The 21,374-nt window shown below is 45.7% G+C and overlaps 5 protein-coding genes across 6 annotated transcripts in view; 2 read left to right on the forward strand and 3 right to left on the reverse strand.

Moving 5' to 3' along the window:
• The window catches only part of COQ5 (coenzyme Q5, methyltransferase), a 7,509-nt gene extending 3,964 nt beyond the window's left edge, over nucleotides 1–3,545 (forward strand). Inside the window, exons 4-7 of the mRNA XM_014962487.1 lie at nucleotides 634–740; nucleotides 2,398–2,486; nucleotides 2,702–2,813; nucleotides 2,929–3,545. Coding sequence (XP_014817973.1) covers nucleotides 634–740; nucleotides 2,398–2,486; nucleotides 2,702–2,813; nucleotides 2,929–3,030 — 410 coding nt within the window. The 3' untranslated portion in view covers nucleotides 3,031–3,545. The remainder of the gene's footprint in view (nucleotides 1–633; nucleotides 741–2,397; nucleotides 2,487–2,701; nucleotides 2,814–2,928) is intronic.
• A 663-nt stretch (nucleotides 3,546–4,208) lies between these two features.
• Nucleotides 4,209–6,203, reverse strand: LOC106900435 (dynein light chain 1, cytoplasmic). Its single transcript, XM_014962518.1, has 3 exons — nucleotides 6,096–6,203; nucleotides 5,723–5,860; nucleotides 4,209–4,601 (listed from the first exon to the last, which is right to left on the reverse strand). The coding sequence occupies exons 2-3, from the start codon at nucleotides 5,852–5,854 to the stop codon at nucleotides 4,464–4,466; spliced, it is 270 nt and encodes an 89-aa protein (XP_014818004.1). The 5' UTR covers nucleotides 5,855–5,860; nucleotides 6,096–6,203; the 3' UTR covers nucleotides 4,209–4,463.
• A 4,596-nt stretch (nucleotides 6,204–10,799) lies between these two features.
• GATC (glutamyl-tRNA(Gln) amidotransferase, subunit C) lies at nucleotides 10,800–13,175 on the reverse strand. Of its 2 annotated transcripts, none has more exons than XM_014962508.1 (4): nucleotides 13,017–13,175; nucleotides 12,571–12,741; nucleotides 12,104–12,207; nucleotides 10,800–11,731 (listed from the first exon to the last, which is right to left on the reverse strand). In XM_014962508.1, the coding sequence occupies exons 1-4, from the start codon at nucleotides 13,133–13,135 to the stop codon at nucleotides 11,676–11,678; spliced, it is 450 nt and encodes a 149-aa protein (XP_014817994.1). In that variant the 5' UTR covers nucleotides 13,136–13,175; the 3' UTR covers nucleotides 10,800–11,675. The 2 variants fall into 2 exon arrangements, with proteins under 2 accessions (XP_014817994.1, XP_014817985.1); XM_014962499.1 differs by having other exon boundaries at nucleotides 12,571–12,737; nucleotides 13,010–13,175.
• On the forward strand, nucleotides 13,105–14,684 carry TRIAP1 (TP53 regulated inhibitor of apoptosis 1). The gene is made up of 2 exons (XM_014962528.1): nucleotides 13,105–13,405; nucleotides 14,053–14,684. The coding sequence occupies exons 1-2, from the start codon at nucleotides 13,259–13,261 to the stop codon at nucleotides 14,134–14,136; spliced, it is 231 nt and encodes a 76-aa protein (XP_014818014.1). The 5' UTR covers nucleotides 13,105–13,258; the 3' UTR covers nucleotides 14,137–14,684.
• Nucleotides 14,685–16,107: 1,423 nt separating this feature from the next.
• LOC106899568 (cytochrome c oxidase subunit 6A1, mitochondrial) lies at nucleotides 16,108–17,978 on the reverse strand. The gene is made up of 3 exons (XM_014961448.1): nucleotides 17,818–17,978; nucleotides 17,386–17,525; nucleotides 16,108–16,375 (listed from the first exon to the last, which is right to left on the reverse strand). The coding sequence occupies exons 1-3, from the start codon at nucleotides 17,918–17,920 to the stop codon at nucleotides 16,289–16,291; spliced, it is 330 nt and encodes a 109-aa protein (XP_014816934.1). The 5' UTR covers nucleotides 17,921–17,978; the 3' UTR covers nucleotides 16,108–16,288.
• Nucleotides 17,979–21,374: the final 3,396 nt, after the last annotated feature.

Genomic DNA, 21,374 nt, shown 5'->3' on the forward strand with positions numbered 1-21,374 from the left:
CCAGGCCTCCAGGACAGGAGGTGCTTGGAGCGTGGGAGGTGCTTGGGGGGTTATTAAAGCAAGTGAGCATTGGTGGCTGCTTTGCACGAGGGTGGTATGAAGGAAGAAGCAAGAAAGAAATGCAAGTTAAAGGTGCCTTCCTGTTCTTGGGAGGATTATTAGTATCAACCAGTTGGGCTGTGTTAATTATCCCATTCTGAAAACCGAGGTGCAGTGGGTTGTTACCATCTGGTGACTTTTTTTTTTTTTTTTTTTTTTTTTTTGCAACTTCACTACAAACCAGTGGCAGCCAGTTGCTGGAAAACCAGTTGCTTTCCACTGTCATGCAAGGTTTGGATGAAATCTTTTTGGCAGACTAAGGCACTGTGAGCACAACATGTGTGTGTATGCAGAAGAATGTTTTGGCTGATCTGCAGCATTAAGAAAGATAGCTTGAAAGACAGCTGTATAGTTACAGGGCCTTGAAAGGTTTGTGAGTATAGACTAAGGTGTCTTTCCACCAATAAAAATGAAAAATTAAAGTATTAGTTTTAAATATTACTTTATTAATAATAGTTTTCTTCTGCAATAGATAAGTTGTAGTCTCTCTGGAGCAGTCTGAGTTCAATTCTGTGTCCTTGGCTTTTACTACAGGCTTGTCCTGGGTTCTTGGCAATGCTGAAGAGTTGCCCTTTGATGATGATATGTTTGATGTTTACACAATTGCCTTTGGGATCCGAAACGTAACCAGGATTGATTTGGTAAGTTGCTGTAGTGTATCCTGACAGGGGGTCCGTATGATTCACATTTTTTATTCTAGTGGAGGAAGCAAAGGAGGAATTCCTTTGGATAAAGGAACATCTTTGCCTACTCCTGAAACATTTAAACTAAGTGGCATGTAGTGTGCAACTTGTTTGTATGAAGAATGCAATTAAATGCCCCACCTTTGTCATAAAAAGTTAGATTTATACTAGTTGCGCCCAATCCTTCCAGCTTGGCAAGCCACACAATCTCTTCCTAAGGCAAAACGGGCTGAGTGCTTCAGTCATTCCCTACTTTCTCCTGACCTGTGATGTTACTGGATCCACACACACACGGTGCAGTCAGTCTGCATGTCTCAAACCCTCCCAAAGTGCCTGCTGTTTATCCCACCCGCAGTGGGTCCAACGCTTCCTGCCCCATTCTGTTTCCCTGCCTGAGCCAGCAGAGCTCCCAGAGCAGAGAGTGGGGAAGCAGCTGGCATTGAACTAAATCATGCAGCTCACTGCTGCTCAGTGTCTTTACACTGGCTGGTAGTAGGGTTTCCTATGAAGAATTAGTGTGATTTTAATTAGGGTAGGTAGTAGTCATTGTTCTAAACAGTATCTGTCCTTCAAGAATGACTAGCTGTCTTGTGGCTGTAGATAGGTTAGACCACCTGCCCAGCTAGACTAGTTGTCTGGTTTGGAGGAGTGTGTTACAACTTTGGCAATGCTCCTTCTGTGGAAGGTGCAGCGTTTGGATCCAAACCATCTTGAACTGTATGCCTTTGAACTTCTCTTAATGTGGATGGCTTTTCACCGTGCCTCGTCTGCACCCTTCCTGAGCACAGGCTCTTTGCCTTCCTGGATACAGCAGCCTGGTAGCACAGCTCCCTGGAGACCCGATACAAAACACATCCAAGCTTCCAATTCTTTAGCAGAGTTCCCATCACGTATGTGTACTGTTTATACTTGATCGCTTAGGAACACGACAGTTGAAGCCAAGCAGATGTACAACCTGCAGAGATGCTTGAATACAACTGTGCTGTGCTCTTGTATGAAAAACCGTACGGTTGTAAACAGAGTTTGGTCTTGGTGGTTCTTAGGTCTTCTATTTTGGATATAGGATGGAATTTTCAAAGTAGCTGATTTTCTTCTTCCCTCTCCTTCCTCACTGTTCTCACATATTGCTCATCCAAAACCCAATATAATTTCTTCTTTGATCCTTTGGGTGTGCCTCACAGTTGAGTAAAATCTTCTCTTTTGATTAAAAAAAAAGATCTATAATACCCTCTTTTTATTTTCAGCTTCTTGTAGCTGAGTCACCTTCTCCCTTTTGGGTTTGGTCTGTAATTACAAGAGCTCTGTTGGCACACATTTGGCAACTAAGAGTAGGGAAAAACAAGAAAAATTGCAAACCTGACATCATAGTTTCAACACAAAGCCGGGTATAAATCTATTTATGTGACAGCAAGAGTTTTTATGGTTTGGTTTTGTTGTTTGTTGTTGTTTTTTTCTTTACTTGTGTTTGGATGCTTCTCCACAAGTAAATATTGGAGATTGCCAATCAGGATTCTCTTCATTCCCGTCAGTTCATGACTGAGTTGCTGTCACACGGTGTGATAATAGACAGGTGCTGTTCTACATAAAGAGACTGATCACATCTGCTTTGTCTCAGGCACTTCAGGAGGCCTATCGTGTGCTGAAACCAGGAGGAAGATTTCTCTGCCTTGAATTTAGTCAAGTCAACAACCCTCTTCTTTCCAGGTAGGAACACGGTGACACTTTTTGCCCTATCACAAGGCTCTCTTATTTTTACTTAGCCAGAATAAGAGATGGAGATGCTTTTAGGCCACCTTATTGTGCACTTTTAAAATCAGGTACAGGTTCTGTAGGGTAGTGGTACAGAGATGACCTTGTGTTGAAGAGGATTGGTTTGAAACTTGTTTGTATTCATCTGTATTTGCTGTCTGTCTGTGCAGGCTCTACGATCTCTACAGTTTCCAGGTTATCCCCGTTCTGGGGGAGGTTATTGCTGGTGACTGGAAGTCTTACCAGTATCTCGTGGAGAGCATCCGACGTTTCCCCCCTCAGGTAAGACAGTCTTGTTCTGAATTCACTGACACACAAAACAGTCCCAGAATGATCTTGCAGGCAGCTGGCTTACAGGCCTTCAGCTGGTTATAATTACAGAACTATTATTTTTCAGGAGGAGTTGAAGGCAATGATAGAAGATGCGGGGTTTTTTAAAGTGGATTACCAGAATTTAAACTCGGGCATTGTTGCCATTCACTCAGGTTTCAAACTGTGAATTTACTGTGTAGCAAAACACGGGAAGTGTAATTTTCCTGAGGAACATGAAAGCTGTGGAATTTTAATGCTATCAAGATTGAAGAGGAGTTTTAAGAACTTGTGCAACAGATACTCACTCAGCGGTCCCAGAAGAACATCAGCGACCTTTTTCCCCCCAAGAAACCTGTGGATGAGGTGACTCCTGTGGTGTTTCTTACACTTGCATTTCCCTTCCAAGTGCAACATACAGGACACGGCCAAAACCAAGCAATCCTAACAAATGAAGCAGCTTCAGTTACCAGTGGGGTGGATACAGAAATAGACTTGACCGGTCTTCAAATAAGATGCCTCCTTTTTTTTTTCCCTGAGCTTCAAGGAGGGTCTCGTACCACTGAGAAGTAACTTGGATTTATTAGACTTTTATTAAGCTGTCATTATCTTTGTCATGTGGACTCTAAGGGATTTTTTCCCATGATTCTTAACTTCTTTGAAAGGCAAATGAAAGGCTTGTGAAATAAAACAGCTCTGCATCAACTTTTTTCACTTAAGTCAATATTTTAACCTTTGTAAGGTTTCCTTTCTATGAAAGGAGTATTTTTTTCTCAGGGAGAACAACTGCATTACTATATTCTGGGATGAAATGACGTGTTTTCACCTCCATATGACATCTTTTTCTGACAGTGCTAGCTGCAAAATATCTACCTAAAAATGTGCATTTCCTTTTGTTCTTTAAAACAAACTGTTGAAGAACAGATGCTTCTATAGCAGGATACAGGGATAGAGGGGGAAAAAAAAATCTAGAGAAAGTATAAATTTCTGTTCCAAAGGGAGAGCTGTGTAATGAACTACTATGAAAATTTCTCTCTTGTGAAAATCAGGAGATGAAAGGACTATTGCTTTTAGCTCACCAGTTTGAGTGAAGTCAGGAGAGCAGCACCATTTACCTAAACTCCAGAATTCGCACTGGATGGAGGTTGTGCATACTGAGAATATCAAGAACTGCAAAGCAGTCTCTTCTCTCAGGGAAACCATCTCCTGTTGCTGACTGATGAGTATTCACAGATTAGCTCAGGATTCAGATGCTGTGGATTTGGGGGGGAAATGGAGGTGGGGAAGTTCCCCCTTCATTCACAGTGGAATAAAGAGGGTAACACAAGCGCTAAGGCGGCAGGAAGGGTAGAGAAAACTCTTAGAGGATAAACTTGTTCCGACAGTTTTATTAGCAAATAAGCTGTCTTTTGAAAGAAAATAAATACAAGGAAGGTATTTTTACCTTTTTTATAGCCACAAAGAAAATACGAGCTGCTACGGCAAAATCCCTGACCATTGACAATGCAACAAAAGACCTGAAGATGAAGGTCTGTTTCCTCAGGAAGGCTGAAGGTGGGAGGCTGGCTGGAGTTGGTGTGCAGCCCTGTAACCGGCTGCACCTTTCAGTAACAGTCCCTGGCTCTAACCAGACTTGAAGAGGAGAATGGCGACTTGGCCGAGGTAGAAGTAGATGAAGTGCTTGGTCTCGTGAGTCACGTAGCTGCCAAAGTTCCTTCCCACGATGCAGTGCCAAGTGGGGTTGTATTTCTTGTCAAACTCCTGCAGAAGAGAGAAGTAGGAATTCAGCATTTTCGTGAGAATTGTACTAATATTGTCTAATAGGGTTTGGGGTTTTTTTGGCATGATATGTCACTTGTTAGCAAGTATGGCTTTTGGAAGAAGGCAATTAAGGAGCAGCATATGCTCTTAAGTGCAAGGATCATCTGCCACTTTATAACTCATCTGCTGCTTAGTCAGACCAGGAAAAAAAAAAAAAAAGGTGCTTCCAGGTTGAGCAGGAATAAACTTAAAACATGTTTGGGGAGGTAACTTTTCCCAAAAAGTCCTACCATGATCTCAAACTGTAACTTTTTAAAAGCTTCTAAAATCTCTACAGATCAAGCCGTTATTTTGACTTCATTAACCACTTTGCACAAGGATGCTGAAAGGACTCTAGAAGGAAAATTCTCCACCACAACCTCGATAGCAGGTCACGAAGACCGTGTTCTTCCTCAGTACTGCAGTCAGGAGCCTGCTTTGACTTTCAGATAAACTCGCGTGTGCCAGTCGTCTCTGAGCGGAGCCCTGCAGTGGGTGGTTACAGACTGCAGGATCTCCCAGCTGTCAGCTGGAGAGACTTGTCTCAGAGCCTGCAAGAGTTCGTGTTCCGCTCAGCCAAACCCTTCAAATGCTCTCCCAGTAGGAGTCAGAGAGAGAAATCCGACAAGCTGGAAGCTATGAACCATCTGTTCTGCCTTAACACGAACAGTTTGTCTTACATGTGGTGGGGGGGTTGGAAAAACCCACACAAAACCACTTCTCAATACGAGGTCAGCAACCCACCAGTTCTCAGATAGGCTCCACAGAGCCCCTGTGTTTTGCAGCAGCCCATCAGTGACGGGGACAGTCAGCTGCCACTCTCTGCTCACCTGGACAATGGCACAGTGGCAGGAAAGCCTTAAGCAGAAGGTACCGCAAGAGAAAAGCGGAACAAGCTGGAAAAGTCCATGAAAAGGGTGGGGAAAGGAACATAAGGACATCAGCCTACAGAAAAAGCCTGACTTGATTATCTAGTGTCTCTAGAACTTGTTTCTCTAGAGCTACTTGCCCAGCAGCATTCTCTCTACTTCGTTTTTCATGTGCATAGAGATTTCACGAGGATGCTACAAGGAAACTTTTACCTTCTTTATGTGAGCAGCAATGTCCTTCTCGATGTTGTACTTCTCCAGGGCCTGAGTCGCGCACTCCACGGAGTCCTGCTGCATCTCCTCTGACATGTCCGCATTCTTGATCACTGCCTTTCGGTCACTCATGATTGCCTGCATTGAGTGAAGAAGAGAATTCGAGGTTGGGGGAGCAGCCACCTGCCCGGTGCTCGCCCAGGTACCGCCGTTCACGCTGTGCCCACACCCGGGGCTGGGCAGCGCTTGGCCGGTGGGGCTACGGGCACGGCCAGAGTGACCTCGCCGCCTGCACCGGGGATACAGGCACAGCAGCCGGTGCCAGTCCCCTAGTAAGCCGCGCCTCCCATCCCCGCCCCTCCGTTCCTCTCACCGTTGGTCGGGCGCTGCGGGACCGGTCCGGTGCGGAGCGGAGCGGCGGGCTGCTGACTGCGCGCAGCGGCCGCCTCCGAGCGTCCCTCTAACCCCGCCCTCTCCGCGCCGCCCGCCAGCCATTGGTCCTCGCCGCCGCCCCCCCGAGCGCTGATTGGCCGCGACTCGGCGCTGTAGTAGGCTTTTACTCGTGCATTTTCTTTCAGACCGGCATGCCCCGCGCCTGCGTCCGTTCCCATAGCGACCGGCGGCGTGGGCGCTGCCCCCGGCGCGGCGGAGCGAGGCCTCTGGGGCGACCCCGGGACCCCGGTGCGGGGTGGGTACCGGAGAGCACGGCCCGCACGTCCGGCAGAGCTCACGCTGGTGGGGACGGTCATGTGGATTTCATCTGTGCATGGAAAGCCTACAGTCCTGGTCCCCCTGCGCCTTGCCTCTGGCATCATCTAATTAGTGATTCTGGGCAAAAACACTTGTTCCATAACGCTCAGTCTCTGATGTGTTTTAATGTGTCCACCAGTTTGTGTAAAACACTTTTCCATAGTTGATACGTGGCCACCAAAAGGCATTCTATTACTCACCCCAGCCCAGATCACAGACACTGGATTTAACCCGGTGATCTCTGCAACAGGCCATTGCTTCTCTTTGAACTGGGACAGCCCTTTCGGTAAGATGCCCTTTACCGAGAGGAAAGACCACGCAACTCAGAGGAAGGAGTGTCATAACTTATAAATGGCACTTGATCATCTTTCCTATTCATGTCTGGTTTCAATTTGCCTTTATCTTTCACACTAAGTGACTTCTGGCAGAAATCTTTTACCCTTGTTTGTCATCAAGTCAGATCTAAACTTTGTCCATCAGACTTCTTACATCTCACTTATGCATCTTTTGCAGACCTCGCCACTTTTGTAACTCTGCCTTTTTTTGTTTGTTTGTTTGTTTCATGAAGCAAGATGTTTTGGGAGATCCCCAGTGCTCTGTTTTGTTAGTTTCACTCCCCCTTGGGCACTTTCTGCCGATATTCTTGTCAGCAGCTAGAAAATTGCTATAGAGTCTTCCATAGCTGGCAAACTGTTAATAACAGGACTCTGAACCATGTCTATAGCAAACAGCACAGGATGACTTAAAAGAAAGGTTTTCAAATACTGGTTGGTGGGACTGCCATTTCCTTGTAGAAATAAAAAACTCAAGAGCAGTCATCCACCTCACTTGAAATGCAAATATTTTTCATGTTTGTAGACTAGTTACCTGCTCAGTGTCACTCATAGCTAAAGTAGCTACTGCAAGCAACCTTTTGCTTTTGCAAGCTCAGAGGCAACCTCAGAAGAATATACTGTCCCCAAAACATTAAAACTGGGTAATGTAGTACTTTTGTCAAGCATGTCAAGAATAACTTCTGATTTTAGCTCCCGGGTTTTAGCATTCCAACTAGAAAAGATGCAATTCACAGCTTTGCTTTCTGTCTTGCTGTGTCAGGAGCATGTGTTAGGGACAACTCTGAAAATTACGAAATTAAGGGAATTGATCTGGTTTAATGCAGCACATGAAAGCGCGTAAGAGACCTTGTGTGCCAGAAACTTGAAGAAGCTTTGAATAGTCTCGGGACCACAGTAAGCAATTAATTTACAGAACTGTGTGCAGTATCTGCAGCACCAGCAATGGTTCTTTGAGTACAAGACAGCTTTATGCTGACAGAACTGAACCATTTAACAATCTTCCTAGTGCTTACAATGAAGTTCAGAAACACCCATGAATCTCTGAGGAGGTGGTTGTGTTTGGTAGCTGCGGGCAAATTTCTGTGCATTTATTAAGAAATGGTTAGCTGAAGGAACAGATGTGATGACGACTGCAGGAAATGTCAGTGTGGGTGAGATACACGTCGTTAGCAAGAAACATTAAAGCTTGAGATACATGGCTTTAAAGAGAAACATTAGAGCCTTGCTTGTTAATCTAGAATGTAAAAGTATAATTTCCCTCAGGACAGAGCTGCAGGGGAAGGCAGAACAAATACACCCAGGAGTTGATAGCTGGAGTAGAGGAGGTGCTGGAGAAAGTTGGGTAATGGGAAGGCATATCATGAGATTCCCTTGCAGATGGAGGTAAGATCGTAAGCACTTTTCAGCTGAGGCTTTTTTTTTGCTCTGTGTTGAATACTGACTGTATCACTATATCTAACACCAAATAGAGATTTTTCCTGGGGCTGCTGGTTACTATCAAAACATAAAATAATCATTATTAGCAATAAAAAACAATTTCCATTTTATTTTTTCCATAAATCTGAAATCTCCACCTTGAAATTTTCTTTGTAAACGTGGAATCTATATGCTAGGGCTTCTAATCCAATTTTATGTTACAGATCTACGTTGCAGTGGAAAAACCTTAGCAGGTAATCTCCATGGTCTCCAGGGGAACCAGATATATTTACGTCATCTCAGAATCTGGCCTCTTTTTGTTGTTTTTCATTTTAACCAAACATTTATTTTTGCTGTATCTATTCACCACTGAGAAAAGATGAGTTATTTCACAAATATACATTATGTTTGCCACGCTGCAGTTACAAGGAATTTACAGGTAGCGATTTTATTATGAGTCCTTAACTGTATCTATTCACTTGACTGCGTTTATAAAATGCATTGTGACAGAACACTGTGAAGATCTGACCCAGATCTGGACCTGCTTGTGCAGCGAGGCCCTGTGGTGACAGCAGATGAAGGGCGTCTCGCCCCCACCTCGAGGTGCAGCCGGGTCCCGGTGGGGCTTCGCGCCTTCCCGTGGGGCACAGCACCCACCACATGAGACACGCCGAGGGCAGGCTCAGGCACTAACGTATTCTGCCCACGGGCAGCTCATCTGGCCTTCGCTCAGGTTTTTGTTTTGATGGTTGCAGGTGTCTGAGTCAGGGCTGTAATTCCCTTATTAGCGGTGAAGTTGCAACAAACCCCTTCATTAAGGAAATGTGTGTTTTCCAATTTTAATGCAGTTTGGGCTGCGGGGAACAAGTATCAGGCAGCCTGTTCTCTCACTGGAGTGTGGGGGTAAGGGAGCAGCAGCGAACTGGCAGTTTTAAGCTTAGCCTGTGCTGCACTGGGAATGTGGGATCATCTTTGTCCAAATTATTGGTTTGGTTGTTGCATTTAAATAGTTACTTGATGATATATTGGGTTGGAAGCTCCTAGGGCCATGCAGTTCACTCTCAGCTTTCTCTTCCTTTTTCAATGCAAATAACGTTGTCCCCATTCTCTCTGATGGTCAAAGGAGGTCAAAATGGATAGAACAAATGGGGATTTCTCAAAATGGGAATTCTCTGCTAACATGCTTGTTGTATGGCGTGACTTGAGGTCCTTTGTTGTCTTGATTTATATATGCTTTATAAATTACTTTTAGGCTAAGCTTGTGTATTTGTAAAACTTGCAGCATTTGCAGGGTCTGAATCTTGACAAGCCTGAGACTAGAGCACTGAAATAGTGTTACAGCTTTGCAGAGAATTGGATTAGTGGAGTTAAATAGAGACTTTAATTCAACACTTTTGAAAGAATTCAAGTATCGTAATAATTATGTGTTTTATTCGTATGCATATATGTGTATATTATGGAAGCTTAAACAATGAAGTGCACAAATAAGAGTGGGACAAGTGTTTCCTCTAACTTCCTGCCAGAGAAATATGAGAAATAAATCTGTTCCAGAAAAAAAAATCAGTTCAAAGCATATCAAACATGCAACCTTTGAGGGTAGTGAGTGAAATTGGATCCTACCCAGCAGCTGTGATTTTTTTTTTATACCAGCAAAGGCAGCTGTAGTCCTTTCCACTCAGCCTAGTTTTTCCATTAAATACGTGGCATATAATGAATGCCCTGAGAGGGAGCTTGTCAAAGCAACTTTTACACATGGTATTAAGAGCACAGCACTAACTGCTGAACCTAGTACCAGTACTATTCACAAACTCTTTAGTACTTTTTACAGTGTTTTTCAAATTATGATACTTCTAATATGCTTGGTGGACTTTTAAAATGTTATTAAAAAAAAAAAATGTGTAATTAATCTCTAATTTATATTACCTGTTGTCTGCAGGGTTATGGAAGATGCAGTTCACAGCAGAAATAGTTATTATGGCCATGCTCAGGACTTACTCTGTGTTTATTACGCAGATGTACAGAGAGACAGGATGGGAGTAATAGCTTTTATCTGCAAAAAGGTACAGGATATGTACCATGTAAGCTGGATGACATCAAGTTATGATCTCACGAGGTGAGTTTCTGCCCTCAGGGGAAGTGTGTGCCTGCGTTGGCACTGCGGGAGCCTACTCGCCTTCTCTCAGGCTCTCGAGAGCTGTAAAAGCAGACTCAGAACTGGTAATTAGTAGTATCCTATTACAGTAACTTCAGGGGTCTTTTCTAGCACTTCTGAAGAAAATTCCACTGTGGCTCAGGATGTAACATGCCCTTCTATGCACTAGAAAAAAAAAAGCATGAAAATCAGAATAAATAATTTTGGATTCTTAAATCTATATGCGGACAGGGCAACATCCAGGAAGAAAAGTTACTGCTGCTTCTAATAATGCTGTTGCTAGCTTCCTCCTAACAATGTGTGACTGCAACACTGAAGAGTACTGAGGTACTTATATTTCTAAAACCTGTTCCAACAACAACAAAAAAAATAACAGTTATAGTGAGTATTTAGTTTACTGTGCCAACAGAACAAAAATGCCAAGTTCACAAGTAATTGCATTCTTTATTTACAACAGGCTTAGCCACGCAGGATATTTTAAATAACACTGCATTGCTTTCTTTGAAACAGAAAAAAATTGTTTAATCCAGGAAGTATCACTAGTATCCCTGGAGATACATGTCTGGTGTACAGAAATATTTATGGCAAAGATTTTTAATTTTAGAGCAGCTATTTCTGTGTATGAAAATTTCTTTCGCAAATTATGTACAACTCCTAGTATGTATGTTTATTCTTACAAATTTACAAAGTGGGAAACAGAAAGCAACCCATACAGACACGGAGCACAGAGATAAAATGGAAATATTCAATAGAATCATAATACTTGAGTGACTGATCTTCTCAAAGTGCCTTTTCTTCCATAATGAAAATCTGAGTTCTGTCTGTACATCAGAGAGATATTCAGCAATGTTATGGACTCTTCCACACCAGATTTTGTTACTTCTGACAGGCTCAGAGCCAGAGTTGAGCTAAAGGTAAGAAACAGGTAACTCCAGCCTTCCAACCTCTCTTGTTTTCCTGACAAAACAGTTGACGAAAAATAGAGTGTTCCTTTTTTTTTTTTTTTTAATTATAATCTTTTAATGTTCTCTTTAAGGCCTTTAAGCCATTCAGTGTCTTAAAGAACATCAAATTCCCTTTGCTAAATAAAGGTATTAAAGTGATACATCATGCTACCTCCCAGCTTCATAAACACTGACATTCCAGTAGCACTACTAAACATTTTACGCCTTCTTTTCTCTGTAAATTGTCTTGCAAGTGCTCTTCTTTTGACCAAAATACCTGCCACGATACGCGACTGCACAAATCTTAAGTTTTCCCACATAAAATACAGAAACTGTGTTTGGGTTCTGGGCTTTCGCTAAGAGCCTTTCAGAAAAGTCTCTCGTTCTTCTAGCTTTGGTAAAGGGATGTTACCTGGTAGAAAAGAAAAAGAAAGCTGTGTGAGTCCAGCTGTAAGGTACCTTCTGGGCAGTACAGCTCGGTTTCTCCAGTTTATTCTAAGTACATACAGGCAGCTTAAATTTCCTGAGCACTTTAGGAACACAAGCCTGTCTCACTTCCTGTAAATAATCACTCAACGTGTGCAGTAACTTCAGCATAAGGCCACCTTCTGTACTGCTCTGGACCAGTAGATTGCAGACTGGTTTTTACAGATGGCTACAGTTAGTCATTTTAGTACTTCCTTAACACCAGCTAATATTTCTGAAAGCAAACGCAGCTGTCGCAGGTTATATTCCTCAGGTTAATTCAAGTAAAATTAAGAGGTTTTGATAAGCAAGACAATACCTGGCGGGGCTACAAAATATTCCTCTACTTTCTCTCTGGCATTTTTCAGCAGCTCGTTCGTGCAGTTGCCTTCTGTAACGTCGTCTTCCCTGAGATACAGACACCTGAAGAACACAGGTTATGAGCCTCTCTTTAAGCTACTCTGCGAACAGGAAACGCCAAGTGTGGTTCTCTCTAAACACGGTTTTGCTCTTAAGCAAGCGATGAGAGAAGATTTGGAACGTTTTGAAGCAATTAAAAGTGCTGCTGACAGATAACTGGGGAGCAGCGTGTGCAGATCACGACAAGTGAAGCCACAGGAAGGAGCTGGAGCACACCCTCGCTGTGCTTACACGTAAACACCAGGGACGTCAACGACATCTTCCTTCCATCGAAAACCCCAGTGAGACACTGCTGTGAGCAAAGGGGCCAAATGCCTAACCAGGGTTACAAAAGCCAACAGCTGGATGCATTAACAGAGCCTTTACCTGTCCTCCAGGACGGAATCCATGGGCTCCACGCCGTCGGTGTTGACTTGGTGGAGCAGATCAGCGAACTGGATGGCTTTCCGCAGCCGCTCCACGCCCTCTGCGTCGCGGAAGTCGACCAGGGCGAGCTGTTCCAAGTGATCCAGCACTTCCACCGTCACCGCCGGCTGCACGGACAGACGGACGGACGGACAGAGGGACAGACAGACGGGTCAAAGGCAACGGGAGCAAGTTCAACACAGCGATGCTTTGCCTTTTTTAACCAAAACCTGGCTACGTGGCAAAACCCCGAGTTCGCATCTGCTGGGACACGCTGATTTACTGCACTTTCTTGGAAAAACTGGCTTTAATCGCAGTCGCACTGCTCCCTCCTCCTTCTAACCCCCCCGCCTCGCAACGGGCACAGCGGGCCCGCTGCTCGCCCCGGTAACAGACCTACCTGCGGCGGCGGCTGCTGCTGCTGCTGGTCGTGCCGCCCCACCGACAGCGCGGCCCGGCCGGGAGGGACCGGCGGCAGGAGCAGCCCCCCCGACCGGAGGCACCGGGCCACGCTCAGCAGCCGCATCCCGCCCCACCGGCGGTGCCCGTCGCGTCGCGTCGCGTCACCTCCCCGCGCCGGAAGTGCGTCAGAGCGGCGGCGCCGCCGGCCCGGCTGGGTGAGAGGGCGGGCGGGGGCTCGGCCGCCGCCATGAACAGCGTGGGCGAGGCGTGCACCGAGCTGAAGCGTGAGTACGACCAGTGCTTCAACCGCTGGTTCGCTGAGAAGTTCCTCAAGGGCGAGAGCGCCGGGGATCCCTGCGGGCAGCTCTTCAAGCGGTACCAGCTCTGCGTGCAGGTGCGTGCGGCCATCGCCCTGCCCGGGACACCGGGCCCTGACCGGTCACTCTCCGCCCCAGCTGTTCTTCCACCGGGATTACAGGATCACAGAATGATATAGGGTTAGAAGGGACCTCTGGAGATCAGCTAGTCCAACCCCCTGCCAAAGCAGGTCCACCCAGAGCAGGTCGCACAGGAAGGTGTCCAGGCGGGTTTGGAATGTCTCCAGAGAAGGAGACTCCACCACTTCTCTGGGCAGCCTCTGCCAGGGCTCTGCCACCCTCAAAGTGAAGGAGTTCCTCCTCGTGTTTAGATGGAACTTCTTATCTTCAAGGTTACCCCCCTGGTAGTCCCTCTGCCCTGCTCTGGATCTTCTCTTGCCTTCCATTTCTGCCGGTGGGGACACAGAGTATTTTACAGGTGTCTCTTACTGTGTTTTTCTCGTTAAGGTAACCCATTAAGCCTGCTGGGTTAGAGGCTGGGCTGCGTTTCTGTGATAGGATCCGGATTGTCACTCTGCACAAATTCTCAGCATCTCTAATATTGAGGCTTTATCCAAATGAGTCTTAAGACTACTTTCTCTAGATCATGTTTTGTACCAAAGATTACGTCACAGCATTATAAAGACGTGTTGAGTTTTAATTTTTTTATTTTTCATCTTTTCAGAAAGCTATCAAGGAGAAGGACATACCCATTGAAGGGCTGGAGTTCATGGGCCCAAGCAAAGGAAAAACTGAAAACTCCTCTTGACCTCAACTGTACGGATGGAGTCACTAACCTGAGCCTTTGGACTAAGTGACATCACCAGGGATAAGACCTTTGTTAAGCTGCTTTCTAGGAAGTGAGGAATCTCCTCTGCTTGTAAAAACAGACAGACATACACACACAAAAAGACTGGATGATGTGGTAACTGCTACCTACTTTTCAGTGAATTTTGGTGGTGGTTCAGCATCTAACAGCGTGAAAAGCCGCTTGAACTAACTTCCTATTGAATGTACTCTATAATGGGAGAACGCTTAGTAGAGTGGGCTGAGATAGTAGTTGCTTTGTTACCAATTTCTCTTGCTTATTTATATAACACTTGAAAACGTTTAAAAAGAGTATGAGGAAGGTTGATTTACTTTGTCTTATCTCCATGCTGCTGAACTTTGGTGGAAGAAGCTTGTTTATGTGATCCCGAATGCTGAGGGGCTGAAGCGTTGTTTTGTATCAGCAACAGAGATGGTATAAAAGCACTCTATTGGACCTGTAGTAACTTATCTAAAATAAATATAACCAGGTTATATTTTGTTCAAGTAGATAACTGTCCAGCACTCCCTCACAAAGCTGCTCCTGAGCTGTGTGTACTTTACACTGAGGAAAGCAAATGGAAGTTATAACTTCTAAACTGCAGAAATGCTTGCAGTAACTAGAAAAAAGGTGTTTGGAAGAGATGTGAGGTATCTGGATCCATCCTGTCCAGGGGCCCTGCAAGCACGGTGGGAGGAGAGGAGATTTCCATTGATCCTTGGGGATGGGGAAAAGCTCTCCATTCTCATTACACCAACACAGGTGAAAGTGTGAAAAATACTGTGGCCTGGGGATGAAAGACAAGTCAGCTTCCTAAGTCCCCTTTCTAAGAGCACCAAAAATAGCATTTTGGGGACTGTCAAGTACATGGCTTGCTTTTTTATTAAGGAATAACACATAAACCCACTGTGCTTTTCTATGATCTTCATGTAGGAATAAACGTACTATGATTTTTGTCAGTTAGCTTTAAAACAACTGCACCCATCAGTGCCTCGTTCTGTGCTTTTAACACAGAAAAGCTTGTCTTGGCAGTCATTTTACTAATAAGTGGATGAAATAAATAGCATTGAAAGGTGGGGAAGGGTGTCCTGCAGCGCACACTCCTTTCGGCAGCGAGATGCCAAGTCAGCTGCTGCGTTTTAATTTTGGGAAAAACAGTATCAATGGCAGCAGTAACACAGTTCTTTCTTTGATACCATGCAAAAAAAAATAATGCAGAAGTTACAAAGGGCATTGGAAAATGGTTGACTTGCAGAGAAGAAAAACTTCAAAATTAACATTGTACTAGAACAGACTCAGGGCTTTAGAACTGGTTTTAACTATAGAAGGTAATTAAGCTCCTTTGGGTAAAGCAGCTTCTGAGTGACACAGTATACATTATACAGATGTATGCAATGACAGAAAAAGTTGTGTTTTCATTTGTAAGACTTTTAGGACAGACTTTGTACAACCAGACTGCAGCTTTATGAAAAGCAGAGTCGTATGTGCTGATATATTAGAAAATTTGAGAGCTGAACATTAACATCGTGAAGACACACAGAGCTTAATTAAACAGCTCTGCTGCCACTCCCTCTCCCAGGAGCCAAGAGAAAATTGCCTTCATGATTGTTAATAAATACTGCAATAGCTGATTACAGAGAATGTGCTTCAGTATATACTGAATTTTAATCTCTAGTATTAGCCTGATACCTGTTCATCTGGCTGGGGGTTTACAGTGATTAGTTAAACCAGACATGAATATGAAATTGCATGATGTCCCATTCTGAATGTGTTCCTGTCAGTGTTATCAGATGCAGGAGCAGGTATTCACATTTAGGCAGTCAAACTGCTTTGCTCTTGCCCTGTATCCTGTGGGAAACCTCAATGTTTTAAGGAAACACCGAACTAAAGAATTTCTAAGGTTTCAGATTAACAAAAAAGTCAGATCCTAAATCCAAGTTCAGAGTTGTTTATTTAAAGGACCTCTACACAAGCACAGACAGAGGCCGCACCATTCAGCTCCATCACAGAAGGAATGTAGAATTTCTTAAATGATGGTTCCCTAGACGATGGTTCCCACACAACATTCTGGTCCGAGACAGGAAGAGCCAAAGTTCTGGCTGTGGTCAGCATCTTAGTTTTCATCTTCATAACCAGTTGGGAGAGCATTAACATGGGGGTTGTGGAATAGAGTTTTGTTCCCGTCACCCCAGGGGAAAGGCTGTTGAAGAAACAAAGAAAATAAGCCAGTGGGAGCTGTGTGACCTATACAGCACAGGAAATCAACAGCAACACGGACTCAAACATCACACAGCTGGATGGGCCGATGAAGTCAGCAAGTTGGCATCTGTTCCTGGGCTGCAGGAAGCAAGAGCTGGACAATACTCTCCCTTAGCTGTGAGCCACCATCTCTAGACAACAAAATCTTGGCTCTTGCTTAAACATCAACTGTGCCACATCATGGGACCCCAGTTTTCTCCTCTGTTAGCTTTTAGATCTGTGTTAGTTAAAGGTAAGTACAGCAGCTCTAGGACTAAGACCCTTTTCAGCAATACAGCAGCAGGGTTACCTGGGGGCAGGAGGCCTGTGAATACCACGGGTGCTTCCTCTGATAAACTGTTTTACTGCCTCAGAAACAAAGCCACGAGTTAAGATCATGGCTACATGTGCAGCACCTCACGTGGTGGACAATAAAGCAAGAGATACTGTAGTAATCTCAGATGAAGATCCAGAGAAGGCCACGGAGATGCCTGGAGGGCTGGAGCCCCTCTGCTGTGAGGACAGGCCGAAAGAGTTGAGGGGGTTCAGCCTGGAGAAGAGACGGCTCTGGGGAGACCTTAGAGCCCCTTCCAGTCCCTGAAGGGGGCTACAGGAAATGGGGAGGGACTCTTGATCAAGAGTGTAGCAAAAGGACTAGGGGCAACTATTTTAAACTGAAAGAGAGGAGATTTAGATTAGGTCTCAGGAAGAAATGCTTTGCTGTGATGGTGGTGAGAGCCTGGCCCAGGTTGCCCAGAGAAGCTGTGGCTGCCCCATCCCTGGAGGGGTTCAAGGCCAGGCTGGAGGGGGCTTGGAGCAACCTGGTCTGGTGGGAGGTGTCCCTGCCCAGGGCAGGGGGGCTGGGACTGGGTGATATTTAAGGTCCCATCCAACCCAAACCATTCTATGACTTTATGAAGCTCTGTAATCACAAAAAAGAGAAGCCCTTTAACCAGAGCAGGTTGAACGTACCTTGGTCCTGATCCGGAGGTGAGCGTAAGGGACAAACTCGGGCCTCTCGTGCTCGTGCTGTGCTTTCAGGTAGCAGTTCAGCATGCACACACCGACCCCGGGCAGGGCCACCACGAAGGTCAGGAGCTTCCACAGCCGGGCTAGCGGGAAGCGTTACATGGATTAGAGCAATAACCGCCATCTCCATTAGCGCTACTGACCCGTTAAGCGCAATTAGTACATTAACGGCGGATTAACGTCCCCCACCGGAGCGCAAGGCTCCCTCCCCGTTTGTAACAGAGCGACGGGAGTGCTCCCCCCTTGGGAGCTCACGGCCCCCAGCCCAGGCTCCGCCGGCGGGCCCTGCCCAGCGCCCCGCGAAGGGCAGCGGCTGTTCAAGGGCAGGGGCGCCGCCGGCCCCGGCCGCGCCCGTTATCCCAACAACCCCGTTACCTCCGCCACCCTCGTGTGCCGCGGCCGACATGCTCCGCCCCGGCAAGGAGCGCGGGGCGGCGGCGCCGAGCAGCAGCCGGGAGACCCTTCCGAGCGCCGCCATCCCCTCCCTCAGCGTCCGCGGGCGCGACCCGGAACCGGAACCCAGGGCGGGCGGCGGAGGGACACGGCACCTGCGCGCTCCGTCCTTCGAGCATGCGCAGTCCGCGTCCGCGGCCGGACTGACCTTGAGCGGCGGCGGGATGAGACCGCCCGATGCGCACGCGCCGGCGTGAGGGGGGGCGGGAGGACCGTTGGTGACGTCACGTCGCTGACCGTCCTTAAAGGGGTGGGGCTGGGCGCCATTTCGGTGCTGAGGGGAGGGAGTCGGGGCGGAGGGAGGCGGTGCTATGAGTGGTGATGCCAGGCGTGAGGGGCACCTCGAGTGGGGCTGGGGCAGGCAGGAGGGGGTGAAGCCCCCTCCTCTGAGAGGGGAAAGGGAGAAGGGCCTGTGGTGCGCTGGTTGGTACCTTCTGGGTCTCAGAGGGCAGCACTGAGTGGGACCAGTGACCAGAGAGCTCTCCGGAGCAGAAGGAAACGTCTCAGAGGGTAGTACTGAGTGGGACCAGCGACCAGAGAGCTCTCCGGAGCAGAAGGAAATTTACCAACCTATGGCATTGAGAAAGGTGGGGAACAGAGAAGGGTGTCTCCCAGGACAGGTGCCCATGAGTGAGTTGCAGGGACTGTGTTCAGTGTAGGTGGCCTAGGAGACAGCCCCACTGCCCTCTGTAGCATTTCCTGGCAGTGAAGCGATTGCACAGCTGTATTCAAGTTTGTTTTCTGCGACACCAGAGGGCTGTTACATTTGTTAATCTGCCTTTTTCACATTTGGGACCAATCCCATCCCTGGGATATAAAAGCAGTTTCAATCATGGCAGTGTAAAAGATGTTTGTTGTTAATGAAATGCAATTTCATAACCACTGATGTGGTTTTAATTATGTGGATTCCTGGAATGACTCTGCTGAAATAATAACAGCACTTGAATAAAAACAAGATACCAAGAAAAACAATCATCATAATTAATTTATGAATATCTAGATCCTATTTTATTATTACTCTTTTTTGAAGCCTGATAGTTGGCTGTTTGACCTTTGGTAGAAGCCATGTAGATGGTGAATGCATTTTCAAATACTTTATGCGCCACAGCAGGAGGAGAAGGGCTCCCAGTGGAAGTAGAGACTGAATCAGAGAGGGAAAGCAGAGAAATGGGGCTTTTGGGAAGGGGTGGTGGTAAGGTCTGCTCTGTGAGCAGGTGATGGTGAAGGAATTGTATTTTCCTCCTAACGAGGTATGTTTCTCCACAGAAGGAGCAGGAGGAGGTATTTCTGCCATGTGAAGTAGGCATCTCTGAAAGATGAAGAGGAGCTGAAGGAAAGTGTAGGAGCTCTGACCTGGCTTGGGATGATGTTAATACACAGTGCTGCTCTGGCCAGGGGTACCACAAGCTCAAATTTGGCATCAGTCCCATGAAACTGATAGCTTTTCTGTTGGGAAGACCAAAGCATGTAGGGAGCTGCTGTTACAGCACAGTTGTTAGGTGGCAGGGAGCTGCGTTTGCTGCTGGGGAGTGTGTTTTCTTTTCCCTTTTTTACTTGGAGTGGGGCTTGTGTCCAAATTTACTGTGTGTCATAGAGGAATGGTACGATGGCTGGGATCTTGGAAGGCTGTTTATGTTCATGGTATCTTTTGTTTGCTTATTATTCTCTTTTTTTTTTTGGTCACAATTATGTCTTCCAGCAATTTGCTGTCATATTATTAAATAAATCATTTTAAGAACAGTCTTGCTTCTGTATGGAAGAGTTATTCCCCGATGGTGCTGTGTGTCCCTACAGAAGCGTCCTCCTGTTTTAATTGATGTGATGAATTTGCACAGTGATGAATTTGCACAGTGCAGGCCTGAAACCACTGCAGCTCACCATGTGCATGCACACCTGCTTTGCTGAGAGAGGTTGGGAAGAGTATATCATGAAGCTCTTGTCCATGTTGCAGGTAGACTTTGCCTTTCTCCACCTGCATCCTTTGGATTCAGGATTATAAGATATGTAACAACGCATTTTTAAAAAGGCATTTGCATGTGGCTTTCCTTGGGAACAGAAGATGCAAGAATTATTTTGTATAATATTTTAGTGATGAAACGGAGATTAAGTTCTGTATCTTGAAGCAAATTACAATGTTGTTTTTATAGCAGGAGCTATGTAAACAAAACCACTCTTGTAGCAAAAAGAACTGTAAGTAAGCAGCAGACACTAATGTTTACAAAAGAGACAAAACACAAAAAGGATCAGCAAAACAAGAAGCAAACTTCTGTCTAGGAGGAGGAAAGCTAGTCTCTAAAATAAAACGAATTTGTGAGCTGTGCTGCTGCAGTTGTCTCAAAAGACAACATGCAAGCCTTCAGCAGGAGGTGAGAGCAGTCAAGGTGTGCTTTTCCCTCATTCTTCGCTCCTCTGGCGGTGTTGAAAATGCTCTTCAGAGAAGAAAATGCTTACAGAGAGCAGTATGTAGTAGTGGCAACACTTAGCACAGCTGCTCCAGGTTAAAAGTGCCTTGTGAGCACTTCTTCCACCCATGGAGCTCCAAGGGGCTTGTGGAGAGCAGCTGAAAATGGGCTTCAGGTCTGTCCTGAACCTCGATAGGGTGGCAGTTGTGTTATAGTCAGATTTACGCTGATTTTTAAATGGGGCTTTCTTAGGTTTTGTCATCCCAACAGCTGTGGTGGGATCTCCATATGAGATGTGTCAGGAGTCCAATGGGTCTGATTCACCTCTTTTTTTTTTAAAATGTGGTGAAAATTGGGGGTGACTGCTGGAAGACAGAAAAGATTCTGTATGAAAGCCTTCTCATTGAGGTAAGACAGGGATTTGAAAAAACCTAGATTTTAAAAAAGTATGGTGAAGAATGTTTTTATATAGTTGTATGAAATACGTTTAACTGTGCGATCTGTAATGGTTATTATCGCTGTGATGATTGCGGTCATCCTGACAGCATGTGTTTCTTACAAAGGGGTGGGGAAAATATTGGTGAATGAAAAGTCAACTCTGCCACTGGCTCAGAAGCTGTCTGGATTACTGACGTGTGGCCTGGGAACCCCCCCTTGCACTCACTAGTGTGCACTATTACCTTGCAGAAGGGACTTAATGTTTTTCCAAACCTGACCTATTTGAGGGCCTGTGGCTTGATTTAGAAACCAGTGTATCACCTTTAAAAATTGAATGTTTTGAGTAAGTTTCAACATGGACATTTTTCCAAAAGATCCAGCATCCCGGGAACCTTATGAGTGCAGAAATGCTACAAAGTTAGCTCTGGGGAAAAAAAAAAATAAAAAGTGCTGGTAGGCACTGCTCGAGTGCAATTACTTTGAGAAAGCTGTTTTCATTGTGGTGGTGGGACAGGTGGAGGTCGGGCCAGAACTCCTGGGGTCTGACTTGGCTGCCTGGTAAACATCTCCGGTCAGGTGTGCAGCAGCGATGGCACAGCACCTATTTGAACATTTTGGATTGTATTGTTTTTTGGTTTA

This window comes from Calidris pugnax, unplaced genomic scaffold (assembly GCF_001431845.1).
Source record: "Calidris pugnax isolate Ruff unplaced genomic scaffold, ASM143184v1 scaffold32, whole genome shotgun sequence".
NCBI lineage: Eukaryota > Metazoa > Chordata > Aves > Charadriiformes > Scolopacidae > Calidris > Calidris pugnax.

What these genes read in the sequence shown, in the direction of transcription:
- LOC106900435 (XM_014962518.1), bottom strand. Translation starts at nt 5,854, where the DNA reads ATGAGTGACCGAAAGGCAGTGATCAAGAATGCGGACATGTCAGAGGAG. An exon ending in TTGCTGCTCACATAAAGAAG is followed by an intron (nt 4,602 to 5,722) that starts GTAAAAGTTTCC and finishes TCTCTTCTGCAG; the next exon opens with GAGTTTGACAAGAAATACAA.
- GATC (XM_014962499.1), bottom strand. Translation starts at nt 13,135, where the DNA reads ATGCGGCTGCTGAGCGTGGCCCGGTGCCTCCGGTCGGGGGGGCTGCTC. An exon ending in AGCAGCAGCCGCCGCCGCAG is followed by an intron (nt 12,738 to 13,009) that starts GTAGGTCTGTTA and finishes CTGTCCGTGCAG; the next exon opens with CCGGCGGTGACGGTGGAAGT. An exon ending in GATTCCGTCCTGGAGGACAG is followed by an intron (nt 12,208 to 12,570) that starts GTAAAGGCTCTG and finishes TGTGTTCTTCAG; the next exon opens with GTGTCTGTATCTCAGGGAAG.
- TRIAP1 (XM_014962528.1), top strand. Translation starts at nt 13,259, where the DNA reads ATGAACAGCGTGGGCGAGGCGTGCACCGAGCTGAAGCGTGAGTACGAC. An exon ending in GGTACCAGCTCTGCGTGCAG is followed by an intron (nt 13,406 to 14,052) that starts GTGCGTGCGGCC and finishes TCATCTTTTCAG; the next exon opens with AAAGCTATCAAGGAGAAGGA.
- LOC106899568 (XM_014961448.1), bottom strand. Translation starts at nt 17,920, where the DNA reads ATGGCGGCGCTCGGAAGGGTCTCCCGGCTGCTGCTCGGCGCCGCCGCC. An exon ending in GGCACACGAGGGTGGCGGAG is followed by an intron (nt 17,526 to 17,817) that starts GTAACGGGGTTG and finishes GCTTCCCGCTAG; the next exon opens with CCCGGCTGTGGAAGCTCCTG. An exon ending in ACCTCCGGATCAGGACCAAG is followed by an intron (nt 16,376 to 17,385) that starts GTACGTTCAACC and finishes TTTCTTCAACAG; the next exon opens with CCTTTCCCCTGGGGTGACGG.